Genomic DNA, 24,721 nt, shown 5'->3' on the forward strand with positions numbered 1-24,721 from the left:
CCCGAGAGATAGTTGGGGGGATGTGGGGGGCAGTCACCTAGCAAAAAGCTCGGTGAATTCTGCCGTATATCTCCCGGTGTGGCTATGAGCAACAGGGTAGCCAACCCGGCCACGTCTAGCTGGCTGAATCAAGCTGAAGACTCCCGGTTTGGTGACACACACCCGAGTCGGGTGCGTCAGCAGACGGTCCGAGATGCCAGATCAGATGCGAGAGAGGGCGACAACGGATGAGGGACCAGGCCTGACAGCTTGGAGAGAACAGAGGGCGCAGCCGGCTGGGACTGGACCGAAAGGAGGAGGGGAGCTGGGACCCCGGTTCGGGTACGAGTTGATGCGTGCCAGGTAGATACGGACAGGCAGAGAGGCCTAGGTGGGCGGGGGAGTCAATACTTGGAGATGTGATTTTCGTCCGCTGTCCAGCCTCGGCCTGCCAAAGGGAAAGGCAGGGTAGAGCGCAGCCGCGTGTGCCTTGGTTTGGGGGAGGGTACCACCTGACTCCGGGTGTAGGCTAATATGAAGAGAATATGCACAGATGCAGCCGCGGCGGGGGAAACTGTGACGAGACAAGGGCCGCCAGAACAAGTTGCAAATATTGTGTACAGCAAGGTACTACGGTGGTTGTAGCTGGCGTAGAAGTCTCGTAGGTGAGAAAAGAGGAAGATGGAAAACTCACTCGTCACGCAGTGCAAAGAGGCGCAAAAGAAGAGCAAGGGAAAAGTCAGGGAGGCGACATGGAGGATGGGAAGCGCCTTCATGTTAGGCACTTGGCACATACTGCTTCACCTTATAATATAATACATTGACAAGCAGCAAGGCCCGCGGTCCCGCAAAATCGAGGCTCCCAAGGCAAACCCCGCGACTGAGGACGAAGATCGCCCATTACCTCCCCCACAGCTCCGGGACCCCGGGGCCATTGATTCTAGATTTGGGAAAACCCCATCCACGTCGCGAGTGGGTTGGTCCAGAGGAAAGCGTGCTTTGGCATGGCTAGAGAGGCCACAGTGCATGAACTAATCCGCGCGTTGAGAAGGCATTGGCTTGGCCAACCGAACAAAGAGCTCCTACATTGCTTACAGACGTCTATCGTCCCCATCGCTGGGTTGCTACATCAAACCATCATGTTGCTATGCCTTGGGGAAGGATATCTTGTTCCCGAGCACCATAACCACCAGAATCAAAGAAAGGTCCATCATCGAAAGTTGAACTGAAAGAGACGACAACTCTGGCGCTTTCAATATACATACATACCTACCTTTTCTCGCGAGAGGCAGAAAATCAGCGAGGGGCACTGGTACCATCTTGTTTCCATAAATAGCTCCATGTCACTTGGCATTGAGTGACACCCTTTCCCAATCGGGACACGAGTCTGGGAGGGGGGGGCGATTTTCTGGAACTTTGCGGAATTTCAATGGCGGTTGGTAGTTGCGTTTCGGTAGGAGAACACTGGAAAAGATAATCACACGCAAATCAGGGTCAGGTCGATGACGACAATAAAACACCACTGCTACCTCCATGTGAAGACCGGAAACACAAGCCCCTTCATCGCCATGCATGTTGCTCCTGTAGCTGGTAGGAGCTTTGATCTGAAGATAAAACTGATGTCCCATGCGGCACATGATGGCCAAGCAGGTGAGCAAGTAGAACATCCATGTCGTTGGTGTCCAAAAGCCTTGCCACATGGCGGGGGCTCCCGTGATGCAGTGCGACGACCGTGATGATTCGCTCAAGCTTTTTTCGATGTACTGCGGAAGCCGGCGGTGGTTACCCAGACACGCAAAAGACTGGCCACTTGATGGCTCCGGACCGAGGCCGATTCCAATGTCGGAACCATTCTTGGCACGACACGGAGGGGCCGGAACATGACCGCGAAGCCAGCACAAGACTCCACTTAAAACCCCCAGACTACCGCCCACATGGATAGCCCCTCCGGTGCAAAGGCTTATGTGTCCGGAGCCAAAGTCGAGAGCGGCTCAAGGAAAGGTAGGTAAAGCGTGCGGCTCGGCGACGTGATCCGGTCGAAATGTGGTACCCTTCCTCCATGGTTGAACGCAATGGAATGACAGGGCCGAGATATTGCCGTTGAACACGATAGACGAAGCAAGCGAAGCTTGGAAGCGAGATGGTAGTTGTGAGGGCGACTGCTGGGTAACTCCTCGTTACATTGAGCATCGACCGTGAGCAGGACAAAAGTGGTGCGGTCAGGTTGGGCGGAGACGATGGCGGCTTTTTGAACGTGGAAAGCCCACCTCGGCCGGAAGCTTTGACTTTCCGGACACGGGCATGTTTGACAGAAGGTCGGCAGACGCCCGACAACCGCCGGGAGGAACGGGGCATATGGCGGTTTTGAGCGGCATCCATAGGCTCTCTGGATAAAGGGGCCCGTGGCCATATACCCCCACAACGTTTCTTTTACAAGGGCAGAGATCCGGCCCCGAGAGGACGACATCAAGAAAATGACCGGAGTAGGGCCGTGGCGATTCAGCTAATCGCTAACATTGCCCAATTTGGTGCCGCGTATCGCTCAGTGTATCAGACTCGCTATGAATCCTGGCTTTGTTCGTAGAAGTATAGGAGATCAACCATTATCGCACGGTAATGGGTACGTCGATCTGTATACCTAGTTGATGGCGGCACGACTTCATCGCTTCCTCACCCACTATAGCCGGGATTCGTTTTAGATCAGTGTTGACCACAGGAGAGATGGCTGCCGAAGGGCGCGCAGGCGCCTCGATTATTTCGACTCGGCTCTCACTTGTCCATCTGGGGAGTGCGTCCAATCCAGGTGCCCATGGCTCTTTGTTGCACAGGATGAATGCAGCATGAACAGGGGGTCCAGTGGGAGTGTGTTGTGATAGGCAAATATTTATTTGAAGGACCGTTCTATGGTCACATTTGGGGAGAAACGGCGTTATGCGGTGGTGATATCGCTGCTCTGTTATAACTCGACTCTTTTGTCGTCGCCCGACCTGCTCGCCCAACTGCCGACGGTAATGTTCCACGGGTCCTCCACCCCCAACTTCAACAACATCCTCCGATTTCTTCGGGGCAATAGAGAGCACAGGGTACCTGTTCTGGCCGAATCTGCTGGGCATGAAACCTGCCCCAGCAGCGATCGACAGGTCGCCAACCAAGAGGAATTCTATCTGGAATGTGTATCGCATAAGCGAACAAAGAATAAAATCCAGAGACAAAATGGCGAGGAAAGGAAGTAACAAGCGAGAGATCTACACACGTTCGAGTCTCAGCGCCTCGTTGTACGTCTGTCCCACGTGTGGTGCCGGCCCCAGCCAGGCATGCCTGTGTGACCTCATCAGCGTGTAAACTCGGCAACCTAGGTAGACAGACACAGAAAGGATATTGGGGTTATGTAGGGGGGAGCGGGTGGATTGTCTAGTCATGGCTGGCTGGCGGCGGCGGTAGTAGTGGTGGTGTCGTTGCTGTTGATCATGACGCTGATGCCGCTGATGATTCCGATGATGCTGGTGATGATGTGGTGATGCTGGTGATGGACGCGGATGAAATGGTCAGAAATGGGTTACTTCGTACTGGTCGATGTTCCCCCGGTTCCCCCATGGAAATTCCAGACGACCCCATGTTCGGTGCTTCTTTGGATCCGTGATTGGCCCCGGCTAAATTACGACGTGCCCGCCCACATGCACAGCGATGCGGCCAAGGCTCCCCCATGTTGCGCTACCGGACCGTGAGCGCGGGTTGCTAAGCCGGGGGAGAGCTCTGCTAGTGCAACCGCCGCAGCAGCACCGCAGAGACATCCCGAGCAAATCGCCGGCTATCTAGCTCCCATTCCAAAACGGTTACGCTGACACGGGTGCACACCAGACACTAGGAACCAGGCCCTGAACAGGCCCGATTGGGACACACCCTCAATGAAACGTGAGCACTTCTCTGGGCGCAGTGCAGCGATAGCAAGGTACCAGACATCCTTCGTCACGGCTCCGCACCGAAGAGGTATCGAGCTAGTCGGTTTGCTGGTGCAGACCCGCTGGGGTAAACGGTTCGCACTTGGGGCTGCGGAGGGGAGGGGAGGGGCGTGGCACATCAACGAGCCATCAAAGGCTTTCGAATCTGGCCCGACTCCAGCAACTCTCCACTATTACGCCGGCCAAACCGCCGTGTGGGCCATCGCCAACCCCAAACCTTCGTCCCATCCCCATAACCGCACACACACACACACACAAACACACTCTCCCGACCCTCGACCGCCCACTCCCCGCCCTTCTCCCCACAAATCCCAGTGACCACCGGCCATACCCATACCGCAACGGCCACCTGTAATTCCATCCGTCTCGGTGCTTCCTGCGTCGCTGTTCTTTGATCATCCATTTCGGCGCGTGTTCGGGCACACGTCTGTCAGTTGTCTGCTGTCTGTCTCTTCGCCTCTTTCGCCCTTTCACCCTTTCACCCTCTTCCCCCCCACCCTTCCAAAACAGGCGTCAACCCCAGCTCCGTCGAACCCGTCAAACCCCGTCCCGTCCCGTCTTCTCCTGCCAGCCTCTTTCCTGCATTTTGTCGTCTGTCGCCGTCGACCTCGTGGTATTCTGGACCGTCGACTTGTTGCGCGCATCGCACGTAGCCTCCGATTGATCCAACTCGATCTCGCCCGTATTCATCCGCTACCATCTGGACGCTGGTGCTAGGAGGGTGAGCCCGGCAGTAATATCTCGCGAAAACCGACGACGCTCTGCACCAACAGACGAATCTCGACGCCAATTGACCCGCCGACCGTCGCTCGATACACTCCTCAACGCTTGCTCACTGGCTGTGGAATTGGAGGGTTCTCTTGTGCCTGATCTGTCGACGTTCCTTTCTCGCGAGGCCGATGTCCCATCATGGTTAAATTGCGATTGGTTTGTGTTGCCGCCATCATCAACACACCGTCCATCTCCTCTTCACCTGCGCAATAAGACCTAGGTGGTCGTTGTCGACCAAGAATCGGAGCCATGGATCCATTACATATCACCGAGTTCGGTTCGGAGCGCTATCTCGAGAAGGTCCAACAGTTTCAGGCCCAGACAGAGGCAAATGCTTCCCAAGGGCAGGGGGCAGTCTCGACGCTCCTCCAGTCCCCCTTTATTCTCCCTATTCGCGAGTCCGGCGCCACGGGCTCAGATGTCGGGGCCAAGTCGAACGAGCAAAAGCGTCCAGAAAAGAAGGGATTCAGCTCCTGGAGGAATAGATTTACCAAGCCCCCAGCAGTCCCACCTTCGAGTATCTGTGAACAGCCCGAACGTCGTCCCTCGTTGCCAGAATCGACAACCAAACAGCCGTAAGTATTGATTTTGCATCTTTACGGAAGTCTATCCAAGTGCTAACCCTTCGTCAGGCTGCCTTTCGACCATTTGTTTGCCGCGCTGCCGAACGAACTGCAGGTCGAGATCATCGCATCACTTCCGCTCTCTGATGTCTTGAACCTTCGACTGGCTTCGAAATCCCTTCACGCTCTGGTATCGCTGAACGAAGTCCCCATCACACGCTACCACCTTGACTACCACATACCCGCGTACGCCAAACGGCTCTACCCTTTGCCCCAGGGGCGTTCGCTCAACTTTCACTATCTGTGCGGAATTTGGCATCGGCTACACGTTGCCGCCAAGCTGTCTCACCTAATGTGCCAGTTGATAATCAGAGAACAGTTGCTCCTCAACACTGAAGAAAAGAGGAGGCAGTACGCCCCTCAAACAGAGCGGATGCGTCGCCGTCTGATTCCTATTTTGTTTACCGTGTTCCATTTCTTCGAAACGTACCGGAAGCTTCATCTCAAATACATGGCCGAACACGACGGCTTCGGCCTATCAAAGACGCCTTATACGGTCAATCCAATCGAGGCCGAGATCATGAACATGTACGACGACCGCACACTTCTGCGCGTTCATGAGGCCTTTCCCCTGGTAATATGGGCCTTTTGCAGAAGGCTCCGACCACCATCCTATGTCGGCCGCGTCGAACGATCGCTGAGGGGTTACCTTAAAGAGAGACCACCTGACGAGGTCCATGTTGCAGTGTTGTGCCTCGGTGGCATGCGGGAAGTCTTGAGGCTCTGGGAGGTGAAGGGTTACAATGCACGGCGGGCGGCCGTCGATGCTTGGTATGAGTCGATTCTCCATGAACAACCGGTGGAGCCGGAGCCGAAAAGAAGACGAGGGATGCTTGGCCTCAAGAGGAAGAAGTCTTCTTTCAACATGGGCAAGACGAATGGTCATGGGCACGAGGCACAGCACGGCGCAAACGACGTGAGCGCAGCACGCGGGAAACAGCCAGACAGCCTCGTTTTTCACACCAGCTTAGCGGCTGGTATGCCCATGGCCCCCCTGAGCAAGGACGAATCCAAACTGTTATACCCTGATCTTCCGGTGCTGCAACGAATATGGCTGGTCACAGCCGAGGCCATGATCTTGGATCGCAAAATTGTCGAACGACCGGCACATATACATCGCAACGCCCAAGTATTTACCGATTTGATTTCCGAAAGCGGCATCGATGAAGAAGACCAGTGGCTCTATGGTACCACCGCACCGGAGTCTGTCAGGCCGAACCTGGACGCTATTGAAGAAGACCCAGATGAATAACCGGAAAGGAGCCCGGTGAATTTTTATCACGCGGCCTCTGTTTAGCCAGCAACAAAGACGATCTGCTGACGTCCGCTCACTACATCACCGGAAAAACACCCTCTTACGTCATTATTTTCGGCCCCATGAAGAGACGGCGGCTGTAAAACATCGATACCAAGACATTTCTACAAAGACACAATTTTCATTTGTCCGTTATGGGGTTATAAAAGCATTTACGGGCGTTTCAAGTGTTTCCTTTTTCAAGCTGTTGCTTCTTGTGCCGGAAAGCCGATAAGCTCGGCGGGGAACTCGGGCGAAGAGGGTCGGCATTGCGAGACAATATGGTGCACGGGATCTGTTGTTAAATCTTGGAAATGGTCCACGGGCCGCTTGGGGTTTCGAGCCCGGGGGGGGGTTGTTTGTCGTATTTGGGTCTTTTTTTTTTTTTTTGAGGCATAAGGGGGCACACGGTGTGCCTTTTCACCTTATGGGTCATAGACCGCTCTTCTTGTCACCTCTTGCTCTTGGTGTCGTTTCATCTTCTTTTCTTAAACTGCATACATACCCAGGAGTCATCTCACAGAGACACGGGCGCTTGCTGTACCATCGGTCTCGCTTGAGCTGCCCTGGCTCGAGTCAACTGGATGCCAGTTAGGTGGTGGACTTCATAGACACGGGAAAGACGCCTCCGCCCCTCCATCACATTACATGGCCTCTAATCAAAGTACATTATTTATACATTTGCTGCTTTGGGGAAAACTTTCCCACGTGCCCCATATCAAATCAGAAAAAATCGTGTCTGAGGAGATGCGTAGTCAAGATGCACGATCAAGCTTGTCTCTCCATCGCCGTACCAGATATTGCAATGTTGGCCCCATATAATCCAATCCTACCTGAAAACGATATTATATCACCAGCCAATGTCAACATGTCAGTTCCCAAAGGCTATTCTTCATGACTTGTGTATTCATGTATTCATGGACCAACCCTGACCCCATCTCATTCAACGACGACCGACTCCGTGATAACGTTCATTATAGGGGAGTCCTGACGTGTCATAGGTACCTAGGCCTGCCGCACCAAACGTGGAACTGTTTCCCGAGGTGCGGGCATTGGTCGTGTTAATGCCATAGGTGTTCGTTAGCCCCAGACTTGATGGCTGCCCGGATGCATCGATATGGCCTGTGTCAAATAACTCCCAGCTACCACCCGTATTTCCCGAAAATGCCTGCATTGAACCAGACATGCCTTGCACGCCCTGGTTGGTAGCGTGACTGGCGCTGCCGGCTCGCTGTTGGGTTGCGCCGGAGCCAGTGTTGAACGACGGAGAGTGGTGTGGCAATCCATGTGTGCCACTGCTGCGAAACGATGCGGCAGTCGAGGGTGTTGTGGACTGGCTGCGTTGCCCATAAGTAGAGGTACCCAGCGAGGTTGACGTTGCCCGGTACGTGCCGTCGGTCGTGGCTGTATAATTGTTTGTCGCCGAACCGGCAAATTGCGAGGGCGGTTGGGTATTGTTGTACGAATTCGTGCTTCCTGCAGTTGTTGTTAGATGTTGCTGCTGGTATCTTTGCTGAGATGAAAGCTGCTGCTGCTGCTGCTTGTTTGTGTATGATGTTTGATTCGAGGGATGCTGCTGAGTCGAATTCACAGAATATTGCTGGGTTGGCGAGCCCTGCACAATTTGGCCTTGGAGTTTCTGCTGTCCCAAAAAATGGGATGATTGTTGTTGTTGTTGTTGTTGTTGTTGTTGTTGTTGTTGTTGTTGTTGTTGTTGTTGTTGTTGTTGCTGTTGTTGCTGTTGTTGCTGTTGTTGCTGTTGGTGTTGTTGGTGTTGTGATGAAGACTGAGATTGAGAGGATGACTGGTTTTGTTTGGAATGCTGCGACTGATTATATTGAGAATTCGGTGGAAGATACTGCGGATATTGGCCTTGACCGGTCTTTCGCGTTTGTGATTGTGTGGCTAAGGATAGTCCCGCTTGTGGATTTGATACTTGCGGCTGGGTGTTTGGTGACCTACGTTGCGGCGTTGATGCTGACGTCGACTGCTGCTGCTGCTGCTGTCGTGGTTGCCGGGCTGACCTGTACTGAGGAAGGTCGACACGGGTTTGATGGGAAACCGTTTGAGACTCCATCTCCGCTTGCTGCTCTATTTGGGCTTGCAATTGAGCCTCATAGTTCTCCATGGTGGGTGATTGGACCTCATAGTGGTTGTGATGAGGCGAATGTACCGGTGGTACAGATGTCTCATTCGTGTCCGAGGCCATATCACGAGACTCCGTCATTGTGGTCAGGCTCAAAGCCGCGGCTGCACTAGAAGAGAGGGCCGAATGTGGTCCCGAATCCGAGCGCAAACCGACCATGGCACCAGTGGTTGACACTTCGATATTTGCAGCTGCTGGACCCTGGTTAGCTACCGCGGTGGTTTCCTTAGGGCCTTTGCCCCTCCTTGACCTTTTAGCCACAGGAGGCTGGAGTGCCGAGGCGGCTGTAGAATGCGCGGAGCCAACGTTTGCTGGTGGTGTTGGTAATGCTGGGCCATTCATTTGGGGTGATGCTTGGTTGGATACACCAGACTGTACAACGTGGTTGCTACCGCCTGTTTTGGCAGTCCTCTTGCGTTTTTGCCCCAAACTACCGGGTGCGGTGTTAGGGAGCGCGGGGCTAGCAGAGGGAGGAGTTGGGAGAGCCAGAGTTTGGCCCTGGGGGTTTTCCGTCTGCCTGGATGTCTGAGAAGGTCTTGGTCGAGAGCGATGGGAAGAGGTGCTGGACAGGCCGTCTGGGGGGGCCGAATACACAAAATCTGTTGTCGCGAAACTTCCAAGTGTATTATCTAGGCCTTGTGATAATGTCGCGGGCTCTTTGTTTGTTGATTCTGTCCTGGGGCCTGACGTTGATGCATTTCCTGTCTGCGCCAGATTCTTCTGCGTGGTGCCTGTCACTGTGTCCATTGCCGCCCCGGGTAACGCCCCTCCTGGCGCTGTTTCCGGTTCTACTCTCGTCGCAACCCCTGATGCGGCCCCTGAGGCCGACAGTGTCGCCGCTCTCACTCCATGATCTGTGGTGATACCCGGAGGGATATGAGAACGCTGACTTGTTGGGCGTTGCTTATCTTCTAGAGCCTTTGATCTGCCCACCTTTTTGGTGGCCGTCGATGGGGTTCCGGCATTCACCGGGGTGAATGGTTGGCTTGACGTAGAATGTTCGAACACTCGAGGAGTTGAAGAGGCTTGGGCTGGCTGCGAGGCCTGTGGACGTGGCGATGATGCCCGTGCTGCCGTACCTACCGCATCTGGCCGCTGAGAATACAAAGGGTCGCCAGTCTGCGCTCTTGCAGGTGTGTCTGATGATCCATCCTTGGGCCGGTTTTTGGAGCCCTTGGGCCGACCCCTTTTCCTAGCGCTAGGTGTGAGATCAATTGTGCTGGTGCTTGTGGTCGGGGCGGTGGGTAAAGTTGTTCGTACTGGAGTACTGGCCGCGAGCAAAGGCCGCTCATGGGCCACACCAGACTGCTGTAACTGTGGCACTGGTTGTGGCGTTGAGCTCTGCGCAAGAAGCATTACATTCGCATCCACCTCGTCCACAGTATCATCCTCGACATCAACCCAGCTTTCATCGGCCGCGTTTGTGTGTTGCTGGCTTTCGGCAGTGCCCGAGACAGCCTTCATAAGGGGCCCCTTTTTGATTCCTTTATCGATCCGAGGCCTGGTGCCCTTGCTGCCCTTGGGCCGTCCACGCTTTCGTCTTGTTGAAACAAGGGGAGGAGGGTCAGACTCGCGTATAGCAGGAATGACAGGCTGTTGTCCTGCAGTGTTGCCCCCTAACCTTGGGAATATTTCAGCTATCCATCCTACAAAGAGGCTGCCAGATCCATTCGACTCTGCGCTCTGCGGGAATCCATCCCCAGGGGGTGGTCCCCCTGGTATGCCCCCGAAAAAAGCTAGGGCTTTGCAGATTTGGTCAACCACAAGGACAGGGTGAAGGCTCCGCAGTAACGTCAACAACCGGGCCTGTTCTACCTTGGTTTCTTCGGGGGTCAGCGGGGTCTGGCGCGTCCGATGCGCGGCTGCAGTTACTGGTGCTTGCGGCGGAACGATAGGCTTAGCCGCCGGTTCTGGTTCGTCGGGGATGTGTATAAACCGGCTCCTTCGTAACGACACATAGCCATTCTCATAAGCCCGCTTCGCAGCAAGCTCTGTGCTCTCGCTGGTTCTTTTTGCCTCAGCGTCACGTTCCGTGGCCTCCGTCCTGCCCGCCACATCTATATGCATCACGCTGAAATTTCCCTTGGAGCCATCTGTCTTGCCCTTCAACTTGCTGGGGACGGGATTTCGAATGCGGCCGTCTCGGTGGGGGCCACTTGACGCGTCGGGGACATTGGAATCGCTTGTCGCTAAAACACCGAAACTGGCTGTAGTTGTAGGCGCTGTTGGAACTGCTGGCGCCGATTTTTCCATTGGCGCACAACTCGACATGGAACCTGGTTTAGGCAGGGGAACGGGAGTGACTTTGGATGTGATAGCCGTGCGTGAAGAGAGTGTTGCGCCTGCGTGTGAAAGTTAGCAGCACATTTGGTCCCCCTCATCATTATCATGCCCACCTGAAGGGGGAGCCATTGGAAGGTGTGGCTATGAAGAGCGTCGCACGATGCAAAACTCAGCGGTGGCATATATGCTGAAGCGGCTCCAGTGATATGATTGATCTAATGGGGTGTCAAGTCACAACCTCGGCGCCCAAACTGCATTTTCGAAGTGAATCTGGGTTGAATATGTTTTGACGGAGGTGCTGGTGAGAAAGCGATAACAGAGGCGCGCCGAATCGATGGAGAAGAGTTCAGCGACTCCACAACATGCCAGGGAGCAGGGAGCGCCAGGTTGGCAGCCAAGGTCAACAGGCCCGACTATGCGCGTTGACCAGCACGAGAGGGAGAGCAACGCAAGGACGTTGTTGCCGCCGTTCCACAGCTCTGGCTGGGTGAAGTATAAAGATTGTCAAAGTCGAGGTAGCTGCATTCGGTAAGCCCAATGACCTGAGGCGGTTGGTGATACAACTGTACACGCCAGGCCAATGTTGCTTGGAATCGAAAGTTGAGGGGCAATGGAGCGATCACAGAGCGATGGCTGGGGCCTGAAAAGTGGTCCACGAATGTGTGATGCCAGACACAAACATGACGATGTCAACGGCCCTGGAGAGACTGGGGATACTTGGGTCGAGGCCGATAACTCGGTGTAGTTTCTCTGCGGAGCAGCTGAATGGCAAAGGTCCGTCGGTCGGTTGGAGTTGAGGTTGAACAGCGGAAACGCACCTCACCTAATACGAAAGAAATGCAGACACATGAACAAGGACGAAAGCCCGCGCCTTGATTGGTAGCTCGCCGCCAATCATGTGCCAACAAGCCTCACCCACGCTACCTACAACTGCGCCCAGTGTGGCTGCTGTATGCGTAACAGCTGCTGTTCATTTCCCCAGCGTCGTGATGAATCTCCCGATGCTAACACTTGGCCTATTGGCCCAATAACAAGACATAAATAGGTCTAGCCTCATAGGAGAAGGAATCCAAGTTCGACGGATTGGGGCAGAACGGAAGGCTCCAACTGATACATGGGGCCTCCGGCACATCTTACACATATCGTCCCGACCCCCGACTGGGGTACGTACCGGGCCCATAGCTGCCAAATCAAATGCGACCGCCAGGGGCCCAGCTAAGCTGCTGGGTGAGCTCCCACTTCCAGGTGCTTGGTGTGTTCCAACATCATCAATTGATACCAACATCACCTCATCGAGACCTCCCACCGCACCCCACGGCATCCCGCAGAACGCCTTCAATATTAACCTCTCAAGCCTCTCTACTTTTCTGCCTCCTGTATCGGTTAAACAACCAGCCCTACTCAACCGCCCCCTTGTCCTCGCAACCGGTCGTCTCTATCGCACAGGCAACCACCCCTCCCCTTGAAGGGAAATCCCCCAGAGTCCAGAGTCCCGAGAGCTACACCTCGGCTTCTCGACACACCTGTACCGCCTTGCAACGAACTCTAGGCCGACCCCAAGCATACCGGCATGCTGTAGTCCGCCATGGCTCCGGCGCAATACATACTCGTTTCCCTGCCCCTCCGCGTCTTCGATGACGATCCGCTCAAGTCCTTGGCCGCCACCGTCGGTCGTGACAATGGCGAGGTGCTGCCCTACCCTGTCCCGTCGTTCAAGATTGGCACACTCGACGCCCTGGTGCAACATGCCGACGACCTAGCAAAGCTCAACGGCGCCTGCGAAGCTGCCGTCGCCAAAGTTGCCGATTCCCTCAGAGGCATTTTAGATGGTGATGAAGACCTAGTGGCTCAACAAAAGATAGTCAATGACAGTAAGCTTGTGTTGCACTATTTGCCATCGTGCCAGAATGACTGCTGACAAGTATGACACAGAACCCACGGATCAGTACCTGCGCTCATTCCAATGGAACAAACTCCGCTACCGAGCTGATCGGCCTCTGGTTGAGCTCATCGAAAATCTCCAAAACGACTTGCAAAACTCAGATAACGATGTCAAGGCCAAGTTCAACCAGTATAACACCATCAAGACGAATCTCGCCGCCTTGGAGAGGAAACAAACGTAAGCTATCCCAGACTTTTGCGGCTGTGTAGCTTCTCTCATGTTCCGGGCTGACTATAATTAATCTAACCAGAGGAAACCTCGTCACCAAGTCGCTCACGCCCATCGTGGACCCAAAGCTCCTTGTACAGGACTCGGAATACATGGAAACGCACCTCATTGTGGTGCCGACGAACGCACGGAAAGACTTCATCCGCAGCTATGAGACACTTGTTCCCATGGTAGTGCCGCGGTCATCTATTCAGGTTGCTCAGGACGACGATTTCACGCTGTTTGCAGTCACAACGTTTAAGAAGACGAGCGCCGAGTTTCTCCAAAAGTGCAGGGAGCACAAATGGACCCCTCGCCAGTACAAGTATGTGGAGGGCGGCAAAGAAGAAGAGCAACGCGAGCTCCAACGCGTCGAGAAGGAGGCGAGAAAGGTGCGGGCCGAGGCCCTTTTGCTGGGTCGGACAGGTTGGAGTGAGAGTGTGATGATTTGGGCACATGTCATGACACTTCGCGTCTTTGTCGAGACAGTGCTCAGATACGGCTTACCCTTGGAGTTTGCGTCGGCACTTATCAGAGTAGGTTTTGAAACCCCCAGAAGACGGGCTTGGGAGACAAGACAAAATACTTGAAGCGTTGGAGCTGACACTGCACGTAGACAACGCCAAAACAAGCCAAGAAGGTCAAAACAGCCTTGGACTCGGCATACTCGTACCTTGGGGGAAATGCGTTTGGCCGGGACAAGCATGGGCGGGTCACCAAGGACGATGCATCTCTAACATCCGAAATGGCTGCGGCGGGCCTTAGTGTGGGCGAGGGCAACGAGTACACCGCATATGTGTATTATGAATTTGATCTCCCGTAATCGGTTAGAGGTGCCTTCGTGAAGGCATGGAGGGGTGAATAGGGAGTGGCTGTATGGTTCGTCATTCGGGAGTCTCGGTGTCAAATGCCTCTTCAACTTTCCTCAGCCCTATATTTTTTCTTTTTGTTTCCATGAGATGGATGCCAGGACTTGATGTAACTTGTAGTGGCTTTGCCATTCAGTCTCCGACACGTCAGAATAGACGCTCAAAGCAGGGCCCAGGATCGCTCTTCATTTATCTCGTCTCGGTGGTCTGGCTGATCAGTCCCTTTTCCGCCAGGTACTCTACAATCTTCCTCACTGATTCCTCCACGCTCAGCTGATCGGTTCGGATGGTAATATCTGGATTCTCAGGGGCCTCGTACGGCGCCGAGATGCCAGTAAAGTCCTTGATCTCACCAGCACGCGCCTTCTTGTAGAGACCCTTGGGATCTCTCTTCTCGGCCTCCTCCAGAGGAATATCCACAAAGACTTCGATGAACGGGAGTGCGTCGTCACCGGACTGCGAGGCGTTCGCATGCAAGTCGCGGGCGATCTGCCGGTCGGCCCGGTAAGGAGAGATGAAGGATGTCAGGGCAATGGTGGACGAGTCAGCGAACAATTTGGCAACCTAAGTCGAAGCACAGTGTTTTATGATTAGCAACCAGATCACACGCCCATCAACAAACCCGAGTGACAGGCCGAATTTCCTACCTCAGCAATGCGGCGGATATTTTCGTTGCGGTCTTTCTCCGAGAAGCCCAGGTCCTTGTTCAGGCCGAAGCGAACATTGTCGCCGTCGAGCCTGTAGGCGGCAAGGCCGATATGAAGCAAGTGCTGCTCAAGGGCAGTGGCAACGGTCGACTTTCCCGAGGCAGAGAGACCCGTGAACCAAACAGTAAAGCCGCGTTGGCCACGGAGTTGGTTTCGCTCATGGCGCGAGAGCGATGGATGCCAGGTAATGTTGCTATCGCCGGTGTCAATACTCCTGGTTCATGGGCTGGTGCGAGACACATCTGCCCCGCCATGAGCCAGCTGTGCTCAGGGACATCAGAAGCTGTTGACTCGGCGCCGAATAGCGGGACGGAGAAGCAGCCAGGTTCAACTTACGTGGCCATTATGACGAGTGTCGGATTATCCAGGGACGGCGTCCTTAACGTTCAGTTTGGATTAACAAGTTGGGATGAGGGTCCAACACAAGAATCGATATACATATGGATGGCGGGGTCATAAACGACAATATATATATACGTGTAACAAAACTCCAACGCCTGGGTGAGTGGGTCATTGTTTCTGCAACCGATGGCCGTCCCTGCAGCGAATGTGACTCGACTTGACTCCGATTCGGAGCTGGAGCCCTGCAAAAAGGTCGCCATTGTTGGTCAGTTTGATGTTTCCATCCCAGCATTGAAGCCTTGGTCCGGTCGGATGGCAGATGGCGTCATTTTTTAGCTGCTACGTGCATGGGAAATACCCCACACCCCACATTGATGTGTGTCTTGGCGGCTTGTCAAGGACTCTTCTTCCACTTAGCACTCTCCACATGCAGCGATTGTACTATGAAGCATTGCGCCCCTACATGACTGGTATCGACTATATACGGCCGATCGCGACCTGCTACTACCAAAGCGGCAGCAGCATCTGCTCTAACTATACCTCTATTCAGATGCCTCTATTAAGATGCCTCTATGCGAAATAGCAACGATGTAAATGTATGTCTACCCCCTACAACTTCTATCCACGCCATGTGTCATCTCCCAGTCCCCCACTCACCACGAGCTTGCGTGCGCTGTTTCATGTTACTGGGTAAATCTTTGCCATGGTCTGTAAGCGCCAAGTTTGTCAGCAGAACGTGTCTTGAATCGGCCTGAGGGTCTGCATTCAGAAATGTCCATACCGATGCCTGTCTAGGAGAAATGAAAAGAGCGCTCGCCGTGGCCAGTACTGTTGGCTGCTGGCCCTCCTCGGTAGGCAAAGTCTCGATATGGCCCTCAACCCACGCTTTCCTCCCCTCTGCCTTGACTGTCGTCGCCCGGAGCACCAGATACTGATTGGCCATGGCGGGTGCCTTGTAGTTGATCTCAAGCTTGGCTGTCATGCCCACGTTAAAAGGCAGCACAGGAAAAGAGCACCGCGCCAGCCCCTCGTCCAACATCGTGGCGAGGAATCCGCCGTGGATGATGCCTTCATGGCCGCACAAGTCAGTTCCCACGTGCGATATTTGAACATAGCTCTTGCCGCTTCGTTCTGACCAACTAAAAGGAGGAACTGTCACTTTCCCTGGTCCCATGAGTGTGCCGCCTGTCAAGTTGTGCTTCCTCCAGGTCTCGGGTATTTTCATATGCGGGCGAGACTCAATCATATCAGGGTCGGCGCGAAGGGAGGCGACCAGGGGGTGTGAGTTGATGTAGTCTTCCTTGGCCTTGGCATCGTCATCTTCGGGAGCGTACATGGTGAGGCTGGCAGCATCATCTGGTGGCGAAAGGATTGTCCTAGCGGACTCGTACGCGGGCGCAGCGGCCATGATGAAGCCGAGAGCGGTGAAGAGGAGGATGCGGCCGGTGACGGAGGCGGTTCGACGGAAAACCGGCGGTTTATCGGCTGCAACGGAAGCACTGGCCGAATCTAGGGACCGATCAGGCAGACTGTCAGTGGCCTAGTTTACAGGACGCAGAGCATATACCATGATTGCTTTGAGCTTACCTGTGGTAGTCGAGATAGCACGAGACGGTGGTGTTGGGATACAGTGCTTAGACCTAGGGGTAGAGACAAGGCGGAGGGTGGAAGTATGGCGTCGCGTGGCCGAGAGTAAACGGGAGGACATGGCGAAGAGGCGGCCTCGGGCGAGGAAGACAAGACGGGTTTTATGTCACCGAAATCCGGGTTTCGCAACCTGTCTGCCAGGCACCGCACGACGGCTGGCGGGAATTGCTTTGGACGGATCCACCTTGCTCGCGTCGATGTCGCAGGCGAGCGGACACACGGAGAGGGTGGATCCCGGGAGGCTAGGGTCTAGATGCAAATCTATCAGCCAGTTTACTTATCATGAACATGGCAGACGCCAAAAGATATAGATATTGAGGGAATACACTGCCCAGGCTTCGAGTCTATGTTCAAGCAGCGCCGGACCGGCGTAGAGCAATGCTGAAGAACTTACTGCAGTAACTCTGGTGAGACTGAGCTTCGATGTCAGTGCCAACGGCACAAGCTTGTACCGACGTGACCAGCAATCAGCTCTTACGGGAAGGAGTGCCGGGGTTAACGAAGCAGAACATGGCTTCAAAACCTCGGCAACGGTTTTCATAGCACCCGGAGGGGCCGGCTCAAGATGGTGACGTCTTGGCAAAAATGCTTAGCTAAGGTGTGTGCATCGTCGAGGCTTACACATGGAATCTTCAGACACGCAATGTCTCACAGCCACGAGACAGAATCCCGTGTTCTGGCGTGCAGGATGCACGGGCGCAAGCAATCTGTGCCGTATCTCGTGGCCGGCCACTGACGCAATTGGATGAACTGCTCACTTGCCTTGAATTGAGGCAACAGAAATGGTTGACATGCCCCTCCATCTGAGCCCACCCACTATTTTATTTTCCTCTATTACCGCTGCTGCTTCTGTTACTATTCACCGCTTCCAGTCCATACATATACACAGTAACACCCATTATGGTACGTTTGCTGGCAAGCAACATCCCCCAGTCGTGGCGGTGGCTAGCCCTATTAACTGTAGTAGGCCACCGCAGAAACCGTCGAGCTGGGGGCCACTCATGAGCCAAAGGAGGAGTCGCTCCGGGTCTTTGAGCAGATTGAACATGAATTGAAGAAAACACTCGTTCATATCCGTCACGAGCATGACAGTGAGCCAAAATAGCCTGCCTTTTCGCCCATTCCTGGCCAGCAATGTCCTGATCGCTTACACATTTGCATTTGTCCCCCATAAAAGAACATGAGCCGGAATACTTTGCGGCTGCTGAGCATCTCAGTGATGCCGAGTTAGCCGGCTTTACGCTTGACGACTTCCAGCAAGTTCGTGTCGCCGTCTCCGCATACGGGATTCATATCTTCGGCAAAGTCAGGATTCCCACTCTGCCTGATGATGGCCCAGCCTACATTCATTTCCGTGCTTTCACCGGAGGCCCGGACGACGAAGCCAAGCTCCACAGTATCCGTAAGTCAAAGTGCAAAGTCATAGGAGGTCAATGGAGACCCGAGAAGTGCTCAGCTTATAGTGAAAAGATACCGAAGACAAGGAAGAACCCGATGGTGGCCACACTTTCCGCGCCATCTTCACACAAAACGACCCGCTGGAGTGGTTCGACACCTAGAACCTCTGCCCATGATGCCCACAGGGCTGACTTAGATAGCAATAAAACAAGCCACTTTTTGCCCCCTTTTTTGATTAACACAAACTCCCGTCCACCCTAAATAAAGAGGAGTCTCAATAGTTGTGACCTCGCACTTTCCAACCAAAATGCTGTACAGGACATGCTAGTCATCCAACCCGTCTTGCTCGTCGGCCAACATCTCGGCGTAGTCATCAACTGATGCGAACGTGGGGAGAGCCTTGAGCTCCTTCTTCCTACGTCTGGCCTCGCTGAACTTCTTCCGTGCCTCCTCCTTGGGTCCCTGGGCCTTGTCGTCCTCGCCTTCACCGTCATCGTCTTCGCTTTCCTCGGAATCTCCAAAGATGCCCTCGAATCCATCATCATCAGAAACATCCGACCCGAGGTCTTCCATATCCTGATCAATCGTAGCATCAACGTCCATGTCCTCGTCGGAATCCTCGTAGCCCTCCATGTCAATGTCTGAAACCTCGTCCGCATCGTCTCCCTCGACCTCGGGCCGAGAATTGACCAGCGCTTCCCAGATCTCGTCTTCGGCCTCCTCGTCATCAGAATCAGCCGCAATCTTGGCTTCCTCCTTCTTCTGTGCGCCTTCGGCAGGCTTGCCAATACGGGCGAAGTATTCGTGAAAGAAGACATCTTCGGCCGAGACTTGCTCGGGCTTCAAATTCCAGAATGAAGCCGAGTTGACAGTCTTGGCCTGTTTGGCTTCTGCCTTGTGAGATGCCACAATGTGCGAGGCGCTGCCCGACGCAAGTACAGGCTGCATGATAGAACCACCCCGTTTGGGATCCTCGGTCTTGGGATTGCGGTACACAAACCTGTCAAGGAAGTGCATCAACGTATGGTTGGCCAGGTCAGGCTTGGGAAGCTTCTTGTCCTGTCGAGACAGCAGATTTGTAGCAAACACGCCAACTGATGGGTGATAATGGGAAAGGAACGGTACCTAGAACAGAGAAAACACTTTGATTAGTGCATGGCCACAAACCTACGGCATGACTTCAATTGGAAGAACAGCACTTACCAGCTCCCAGAGGCAGCTCCGGTGGGCATTGCTATGCTCCGGGTCTCGTTTGCGGCCATCGTAAGCCCCACTGCGTCGAAGGGTTGTCGTTTCTCCCTCTTGCACAGGAGCCTGGGTGTGAAGCTCCTCGTCCCTAACATCCTTGTACACCTCGTCCTCATCGTCCTCGTTATCTTCAGGCTCGTCAAGCAAAGTATGAAGGTCCGGGAAATTGGATTGCAGCTCGGCGATCAAAAACAAGATTCCACAGGCGAACGGAGCTTGGTGCAAGCTCAAAACCTGAACCAGTCTCTTGACAAAGGCCTTGACGCGCCGAACGTCGACGTCGTTCTTCATGGCCCGATACAAAAGATTAAGATACAGCGCCTGCTTGGATGAAGTGATAAGTCTTGGGTCGAGGAGAGACTCATACAATGTCCGGTAAAACCTATCCACGGCCAACAGTTTTGATGAGGCTAGCTGCTGTATGAGCATTAGGGCCTGCACACTCGTGTTGAAATTGGATGAATGTGTGATCCGGAAGAGGGTATCGAGGTGCTTTTCCAGAGTCGAGTCATCGGCCCCGGCAAAGGGGATGGCTCGGTTGACGCCTGTGAGTAACGAAGATACTAGCTTTTGCGCCGTTTCCTGCTCGTTTCCAGTAACGGTAGTGCTGGGTCCCTTCCGCTTCTTGTCCTTCTTCCGGTTGTGGTCGACCTTTTTCTCACTGTCCAGGCCGCCCATATCGCCCAGTGAGCCCGTCTTTAACAGTGACAAGAAGGACTCAAAATATATCCGCAGAAGGTTGTCGGCAATGGCGGGCTCCTTCGTACTCAGGATTGTCTGGTTCAAAGTGTTGACAGCATAATACCTTGTGCGCATACTTTGCCCTGGCTTGAGAAGAACCTCGAGCTCCACAGTCTTGATGACGACAGCTTTCATTCCTGGGTGGAGGTTCAACAACTGCAAAATGAGATACGACGCTCGTGATGCAATTTTGCGCTCCCGGTCGCCCAACTTGTTCACGAGCAGCCGGAGGAGATTGGCCTCCTGCTCAGGCTTGCTTTTGAGAAGGCCAAAGACGAAATCGAGAGCTCGCGACCTCGAGTATTCAATCTCATCGGAACACCAGGTCTCCAAGAGCTGGATGATGCGGAAGTAGGCATCTTTAAGCCAATCCTCATATGCCCACATCATCAAATGCGACTGGGTAAGCTTGCCGGGCAGCTTGCTAGATTGCGTCCATGGGGAAGAGCCCTGTCCGTGAAGAGCGCACAGGAGTGCAGGCTGAGCACCGAAAACTCGCAGACGACGGTCGCTTGGGAGCACTGAACCGTTGCCGAGAAGATCAACCAGCGCCCCCAGCGCTGCGATTGCTTGTCCGCGGCTTTTCTTGCCAGCAAGCGCGATCAGATTTTCGAAAGCCTTGCAGGTATGGAGGGGGGACTCCTGTATAGACAAGGTGAGGGCTGATACTTTGTCCGACAGTGTGCCGGATGACATGATGGTGGACATAAACCTCTGGGTCGAGCTCGAGGACTGTTTTTTGTTAAAAGCTGCCGAGTCTTCGTCCAAAAGCGCCTGCGCATATGTCTTCAAGTTGGCAATCGAAGCGAAGTGCGGTTTGGCATTGCCAGAAACAGTAGACGGAAGACCCTCCATCGAGAGGCCGTGCCAATCAGGTCTTGGTTCAAAAATCTAGTCTATGTTAGCCACAAGTTTTTGACCCTGAGGTAACAAGGTGCAACCGCGAAGTACTAACCAGCTTGCCTGATTTCTTGCCCTGGCGAGCTTCTTGCCGCTGGTCCACTACTTCTCTCACTTTCTCAGCCACGGGCTCTTCCGCTTGGCCTTCCTGATCTTCGTCGAGTTCTGTTTCCTCCTCCTCCGCCTCCTCCTCCTGGTCTTCTTGTTGTTCATCTTCCCGCTCGCCCTCTTCCTCCGTGTCTAGCTCGGCCTCCCCGCCCTTAACATCCTCGTCTTCCGGCTCAGAATCATCGGTATTGGGGTCTTCCTCGTCGTCACGTAGCTTCTGGAAGCCAAGGCTGGAAGCGAACTTGGCTAGCTCTTGCCGGAGGGCATCGTCTAAAGAGCCATCGGCCGCAGCAGGCTTGGACTTGGGCGCATCACCATCCTCGTTGTCTGATTCAAGATTGGCTACCAATTCGAGATCCTCCTTGTCTCCGCCGAGGGCTAGAATCTCGTCCAAGAGAACAGTATGCTTGTCGCTTCTCCCTCCTTGCTTTTGCTGCTCGTGAGGCTGGGTCTGGCGTCGCTTCGAGTCGGGGGTATCGTCGCTGTCGCGCTGTCTCTTGCGCTTTGTCGTCTCCTGCTTCTCAGATCCACCAAGAGTCTTGTCAATTTTGCTTGTCAGTTGAGCAAGGGCGGCCTCATCAAATGTTGATTTCGCAGCCTTTTTCTTGTCCTTCGTGCGCTTGATACCCATTGCGTCTCGCCGAGCTCAGAGGAGCTGTTTGTTGGAATCGCTGAGAATTCAATGGCGAATGGGCGGGGTGATGGACAGGGCTCCCGTAAAGTGCGCGTGTCTGGAAAGAATTGCGTGTTGGGCTGCGTCAAACTGGGAATTGTCGACTGCTTTGGTCGACCGACTGAAGTTTTGGAGTGGGGAGAAGAAAAAAGTTGAAGTAGCACTGGAGCCAACCCTGCACGCCGCCCGTCTCCCGGCAGGCAAGCTCAGGGTGGGGCCCGCTGCGCAGTCTACGGGGGGTCTGTTATTGGACAGAAAATACGGAGTATTTGAGGCTGTTGAACTAAACTATCCTACGATATATCTTGTCCTTTCTGTATGCCAGATGCCGCCAACATGTTGCGGGACCACCCAAGGTAAAATCACCAAGAAAACCGCCACAGTATGATCCCGCCCGCGCTCACCCGTCTCTCGCGGGTATGGTTTCCCACCAAAAAAAGACCAGCATCGGGAGTAGAAAATGGGCATGCGATGCTGATCCGTGCTGGGTTTTTGCGCCCTTCTCACGCCGGTATCTTCCACATGCTTCCTCTGGGGAGGCGCGTGCAGACCAAGCTCGAGGAGCTGGTGGCCAGACATATGGAGCATATGTTGGGTGAGTCTCTCCCTCGGCGCACTAACCATGGTCCCATGCTTACCCATGGCCACTGTCCCGGTCTCCAGCTGCCTCGAGGGTCTCGTTGTCGGCTGTATCAAGCCAGTCTCTCTGGGACAAGAGTGGGAGGCTTGAGAATACCGCGTCCGAGGTGTGTCAAATCGTCATGCCTTGTTTGAACACCTGGTGTTGACACCGCCTTCCCTGCAGCTCTTCAAGTTCTCTGACCGGAAAAACGTTGGCTACCTTCTGGCCCCAACACATGAAGAGGAAATTACCGCTCTGGTGGCCCAGACGGCCAAGACAGCAAAGGATCTCCCCCTCAGGCTATTTCAGATTACACCCAAGTACCGCGATGAGTTTCGCCCGCGCCATGGCCTCCTCCGCGGACGAGAATTCGTTATGAAGGACCTCTATACCTTCGACAGCAGCAAAGAGTCCGCTCTAAAAACCTACGATAACGTTCGTCTGGTGTATTCGCAGATATTTGAGGAGATGAAACTCCCAGTGTTAGCAGCCAAGGCCAGCTCAGGTAACATGGGAGGTAATCTCAGCCACGAATACCATCTTCCCACGCCACTTGGAGAAGACCATGTTATCAGTTGTGATAGCTGCAACTATGTTGCTAACGAGGAGGTGGCTGAATCAGTACTTTCTGACCAGGTTGTCAGTGACACGACCTTCCGCGTCTGGCGAGGCATCACCAAGGACCGAACCAAATTGGTCAACGTCTGGTACCCTAAGCAAACACAACCACTTGATGGGGGTGCGTTGAGAGAGTATACGGACCTCGACATAAACATTGCGGAGGTGAAATCCATAATACCTGACCTGGATGCCGGTGTTGAGGATGCGCTGCCGCTGTGGTCGACGGCGGCAGCTGCGGGTGGGACAGCTGTGGAGCTCGTGAACATTGTTGACTGCCGGCTTCCGCTGTCTTTCTCTGAGAGCCTGGTGGGAACTACGCCAACCATCCCAAGTTGGCCCAAAAATTTGACGCCACGCAACCAAGTGCCAGTGTCGGTTTCAGTTCAAAACACCAACCAATGGAACAAAGACAGACCACTCAATCTCATTCGGATCCAGACAGGCGACAAGTGCCCTTCGTGCGTATCCGGACATCTAAAGGCAGAGAGGGCAATGGAGTTAGGACACACATTTTACCTTGGCACCCGGTACTCAGAAGCCCTGGGAGCTACAATCTTGGTGCCCAATGATGAGAGAAAAGCTGTGCCAATGCAGATGGGTTGCTATGGAATCGGTATCTCACGCATTATTGGCGCCGTCGCAGAGCTCCTGATGGACGAAAAGGGATTGAATTGGCCGGTGGCTATTGCACCCTACTCCTGTGTCATAGTTATGGGCGCTGGTGTCGACGAACAGGATGCAGTGGAGGTGTATCGCCAGATCAACCAGATAGGACGAGTTCAGGCCAAATATCTCGATGTCGTGCTGGACGACAGGCAAAAGACTCTACCCTGGAAGTTGATGGATGCCGATTTAGTCGGTTTCCCCATCATAGTCACGCTTGGGAGGGAGTGGCTTGCGGCAAAACGCCTCGAGATACAATGTCGACGATTAGGGGTAAAGCAAGCAGTCGAGATAACCGAGCTACCACAGATAATAGCCAAGTTGCACGGAGACTTGTAGGGCTGTATCCACTGTATAAATATACATCTGATGCGTGCTGCTATCACGACCAATAACACCAATGGGTTCTGCTTAATCTCGAAATCATTTATACCTACTCAACCAAGACGTGTGTGTGAGCAAGCAGCTCCTGCCTACCAAGCGTGCAAAATCCCCCTAGGAGCATTATTTCGGCCATTTTTAAGGAATATTGACTGTGCGGCTCTTGCTATCCCTGTAGACAGGTTGAGAGATCGTAAGTCGCCTTCGTTCCACCTGTCACTGCTATCCTTGAGACCTTCACAACCCGCTTTACAGGCTTGGTGTAGTAGTTCCATGTGGTTCCCGAACAAGTATTGAGGCTGATCTAAGGGGGAGTGTTGCTCCTGGCTAAACTGAGACAGTGCCACTGACCTCGAGCTTCCTCCTATCTGTAAAGGATTTGGGCATAATAAAACAAAACAAAGGGTACTTTTAAATGCTTTTAACAATTTAATAATAATATAGCCTTTAAAGTATAAAATAATGAAACTATAAATAACTCTGCTAACAAATAGAAAAGAAATAATGTAAATCATTTTAAATATATTTTATTATTACTTTTTTAATGTTTCTTTTAACTTTAAATAAAACAAATATTATTAAATAATTTCTAAAAAA

General features: G+C 53.6%; 9 protein-coding genes across 9 annotated transcripts; 4 read left to right on the top strand and 5 right to left on the bottom strand.

Annotated features, from left to right (window-relative positions):
• Positions 1-201: 201 nt before the first annotated feature.
• QC764_0014910 (uncharacterized protein) lies at positions 202-3,520 on the bottom strand (the record flags this gene model as incomplete). Its single annotated transcript, XM_062939957.1, has 2 exons — positions 489-3,520; positions 202-366 (listed from the first exon to the last, which is right to left on the bottom strand). Exons 1-2 carry the CDS (start codon positions 771-773, stop codon positions 202-204), a joined length of 450 nt encoding a protein of 149 aa, XP_062805492.1. The 5' UTR covers positions 774-3,520.
• Positions 3,521-3,952: 432 nt separating this feature from the next.
• On the top strand, positions 3,953-7,336 carry QC764_112760 (uncharacterized protein). The gene is made up of 2 exons (XM_062942532.1): positions 3,953-5,284; positions 5,342-7,336. Exons 1-2 carry the CDS (start codon positions 4,959-4,961, stop codon positions 6,582-6,584), a joined length of 1,569 nt encoding a protein of 522 aa, XP_062805493.1. The 5' UTR covers positions 3,953-4,958; the 3' UTR covers positions 6,585-7,336.
• Positions 7,121-13,011, bottom strand: QC764_112770 (uncharacterized protein). The gene is made up of 2 exons (XM_062942533.1): positions 11,169-13,011; positions 7,121-11,114 (listed from the first exon to the last, which is right to left on the bottom strand). The coding sequence occupies exons 1-2, from the start codon at positions 11,182-11,184 to the stop codon at positions 7,570-7,572; spliced, it is 3,561 nt and encodes a 1,186-aa protein (XP_062805494.1). The 5' UTR covers positions 11,185-13,011; the 3' UTR covers positions 7,121-7,569.
• VMA5 (Vacuolar ATP synthase subunit C) lies at positions 11,939-14,216 on the top strand. The gene is made up of 4 exons (XM_062942534.1): positions 11,939-12,926; positions 12,988-13,174; positions 13,248-13,740; positions 13,821-14,216. Exons 1-4 carry the CDS (start codon positions 12,641-12,643, stop codon positions 14,025-14,027), a joined length of 1,173 nt encoding a protein of 390 aa, XP_062805495.1. The 5' UTR covers positions 11,939-12,640; the 3' UTR covers positions 14,028-14,216.
• A 25-nt stretch (positions 14,217-14,241) lies between these two features.
• On the bottom strand, positions 14,242-15,124 carry MET14 (Adenylyl-sulfate kinase; the record flags this gene model as incomplete). The annotated part of the gene is made up of 3 exons (XM_062942535.1): positions 14,242-14,637; positions 14,721-14,973; positions 15,117-15,124. The coding sequence occupies 3 exons, from the start codon at positions 15,122-15,124 to the stop codon at positions 14,263-14,265; spliced, it is 636 nt and encodes a 211-aa protein (XP_062805496.1). The 3' UTR covers positions 14,242-14,262.
• Positions 15,125-15,756: 632 nt separating this feature from the next.
• Positions 15,757-17,481, bottom strand: QC764_112800 (uncharacterized protein; the record flags this gene model as incomplete). The annotated part of the gene is made up of 3 exons (XM_062942536.1): positions 17,164-17,481; positions 16,710-17,018; positions 15,757-16,631 (listed from the first exon to the last, which is right to left on the bottom strand). The coding sequence occupies exons 2-3, from the start codon at positions 16,828-16,830 to the stop codon at positions 15,757-15,759; spliced, it is 996 nt and encodes a 331-aa protein (XP_062805497.1). The 5' UTR covers positions 16,831-17,018; positions 17,164-17,481.
• On the top strand, positions 17,438-18,394 carry QC764_112810 (uncharacterized protein). Its single transcript, XM_062942537.1, has 4 exons — positions 17,438-17,672; positions 17,737-17,860; positions 17,947-18,171; positions 18,240-18,394. The coding sequence occupies exons 1-4, from the start codon at positions 17,670-17,672 to the stop codon at positions 18,326-18,328; spliced, it is 441 nt and encodes a 146-aa protein (XP_062805498.1). The 5' UTR covers positions 17,438-17,669; the 3' UTR covers positions 18,329-18,394.
• Positions 18,226-21,987, bottom strand: MAK21 (RNA-binding ribosome biosynthesis protein mak21). Its single transcript, XM_062942538.1, has 3 exons — positions 21,112-21,987; positions 19,371-21,047; positions 18,226-19,292 (listed from the first exon to the last, which is right to left on the bottom strand). Exons 1-3 carry the CDS (start codon positions 21,793-21,795, stop codon positions 18,492-18,494), a joined length of 3,162 nt encoding a protein of 1,053 aa, XP_062805499.1. The 5' UTR covers positions 21,796-21,987; the 3' UTR covers positions 18,226-18,491.
• Positions 21,988-22,107: 120 nt separating this feature from the next.
• QC764_112830 (uncharacterized protein) lies at positions 22,108-24,187 on the top strand. Its single transcript, XM_062942539.1, has 3 exons — positions 22,108-22,432; positions 22,501-22,583; positions 22,643-24,187. The coding sequence occupies exons 1-3, from the start codon at positions 22,222-22,224 to the stop codon at positions 24,080-24,082; spliced, it is 1,734 nt and encodes a 577-aa protein (XP_062805500.1). The 5' UTR covers positions 22,108-22,221; the 3' UTR covers positions 24,083-24,187.
• Positions 24,188-24,721: the final 534 nt, after the last annotated feature.

The sequence above is a fragment of the Podospora pseudoanserina genome, chromosome 1 (assembly GCF_035222485.1).
Source record: "Podospora pseudoanserina strain CBS 124.78 chromosome 1, whole genome shotgun sequence".
Taxonomy (NCBI): Eukaryota; Fungi; Ascomycota; class Sordariomycetes; order Sordariales; family Podosporaceae; genus Podospora; species Podospora pseudoanserina.

Coding starts and splice junctions, on each gene's coding strand:
- QC764_112810 (XM_062942537.1), top strand. Junction 17,861..17,946: donor TATCCGTCACGAGCATGACA/GTGAGCCAAAAT, acceptor CCCCCATAAAAG/AACATGAGCCGGAATACTTT. Junction 18,172..18,239: donor AGCCAAGCTCCACAGTATCC/GTAAGTCAAAGT, acceptor TATAGTGAAAAG/ATACCGAAGACAAGGAAGAA.
- MAK21 (XM_062942538.1), bottom strand. CDS start 21,795: ATGGGTATCAAGCGCACGAAGGACAAGAAAAAGGCTGCGAAATCAACA. Junction 21,048..21,111: donor GCAAGAAATCAGGCAAGCTG/GTTAGTACTTCG, acceptor AACATAGACTAG/ATTTTTGAACCAAGACCTGA. Junction 19,293..19,370: donor GGAGCTGCCTCTGGGAGCTG/GTAAGTGCTGTT, acceptor TCTCTGTTCTAG/GTACCGTTCCTTTCCCATTA.
- VMA5 (XM_062942534.1), top strand. CDS start 12,641: ATGGCTCCGGCGCAATACATACTCGTTTCCCTGCCCCTCCGCGTCTTC. Junction 12,927..12,987: donor ACAAAAGATAGTCAATGACA/GTAAGCTTGTGT, acceptor AGTATGACACAG/AACCCACGGATCAGTACCTG. Junction 13,175..13,247: donor GCCTTGGAGAGGAAACAAAC/GTAAGCTATCCC, acceptor TAATCTAACCAG/AGGAAACCTCGTCACCAAGT.
- QC764_112830 (XM_062942539.1), top strand. CDS start 22,222: ATGATCCCGCCCGCGCTCACCCGTCTCTCGCGGGTATGGTTTCCCACC. Junction 22,433..22,500: donor ACATATGGAGCATATGTTGG/GTGAGTCTCTCC, acceptor CCCGGTCTCCAG/CTGCCTCGAGGGTCTCGTTG. Junction 22,584..22,642: donor TTGAGAATACCGCGTCCGAG/GTGTGTCAAATC, acceptor CCTTCCCTGCAG/CTCTTCAAGTTCTCTGACCG.
- QC764_112760 (XM_062942532.1), top strand. CDS start 4,959: ATGGATCCATTACATATCACCGAGTTCGGTTCGGAGCGCTATCTCGAG. Junction 5,285..5,341: donor GAATCGACAACCAAACAGCC/GTAAGTATTGAT, acceptor ACCCTTCGTCAG/GCTGCCTTTCGACCATTTGT.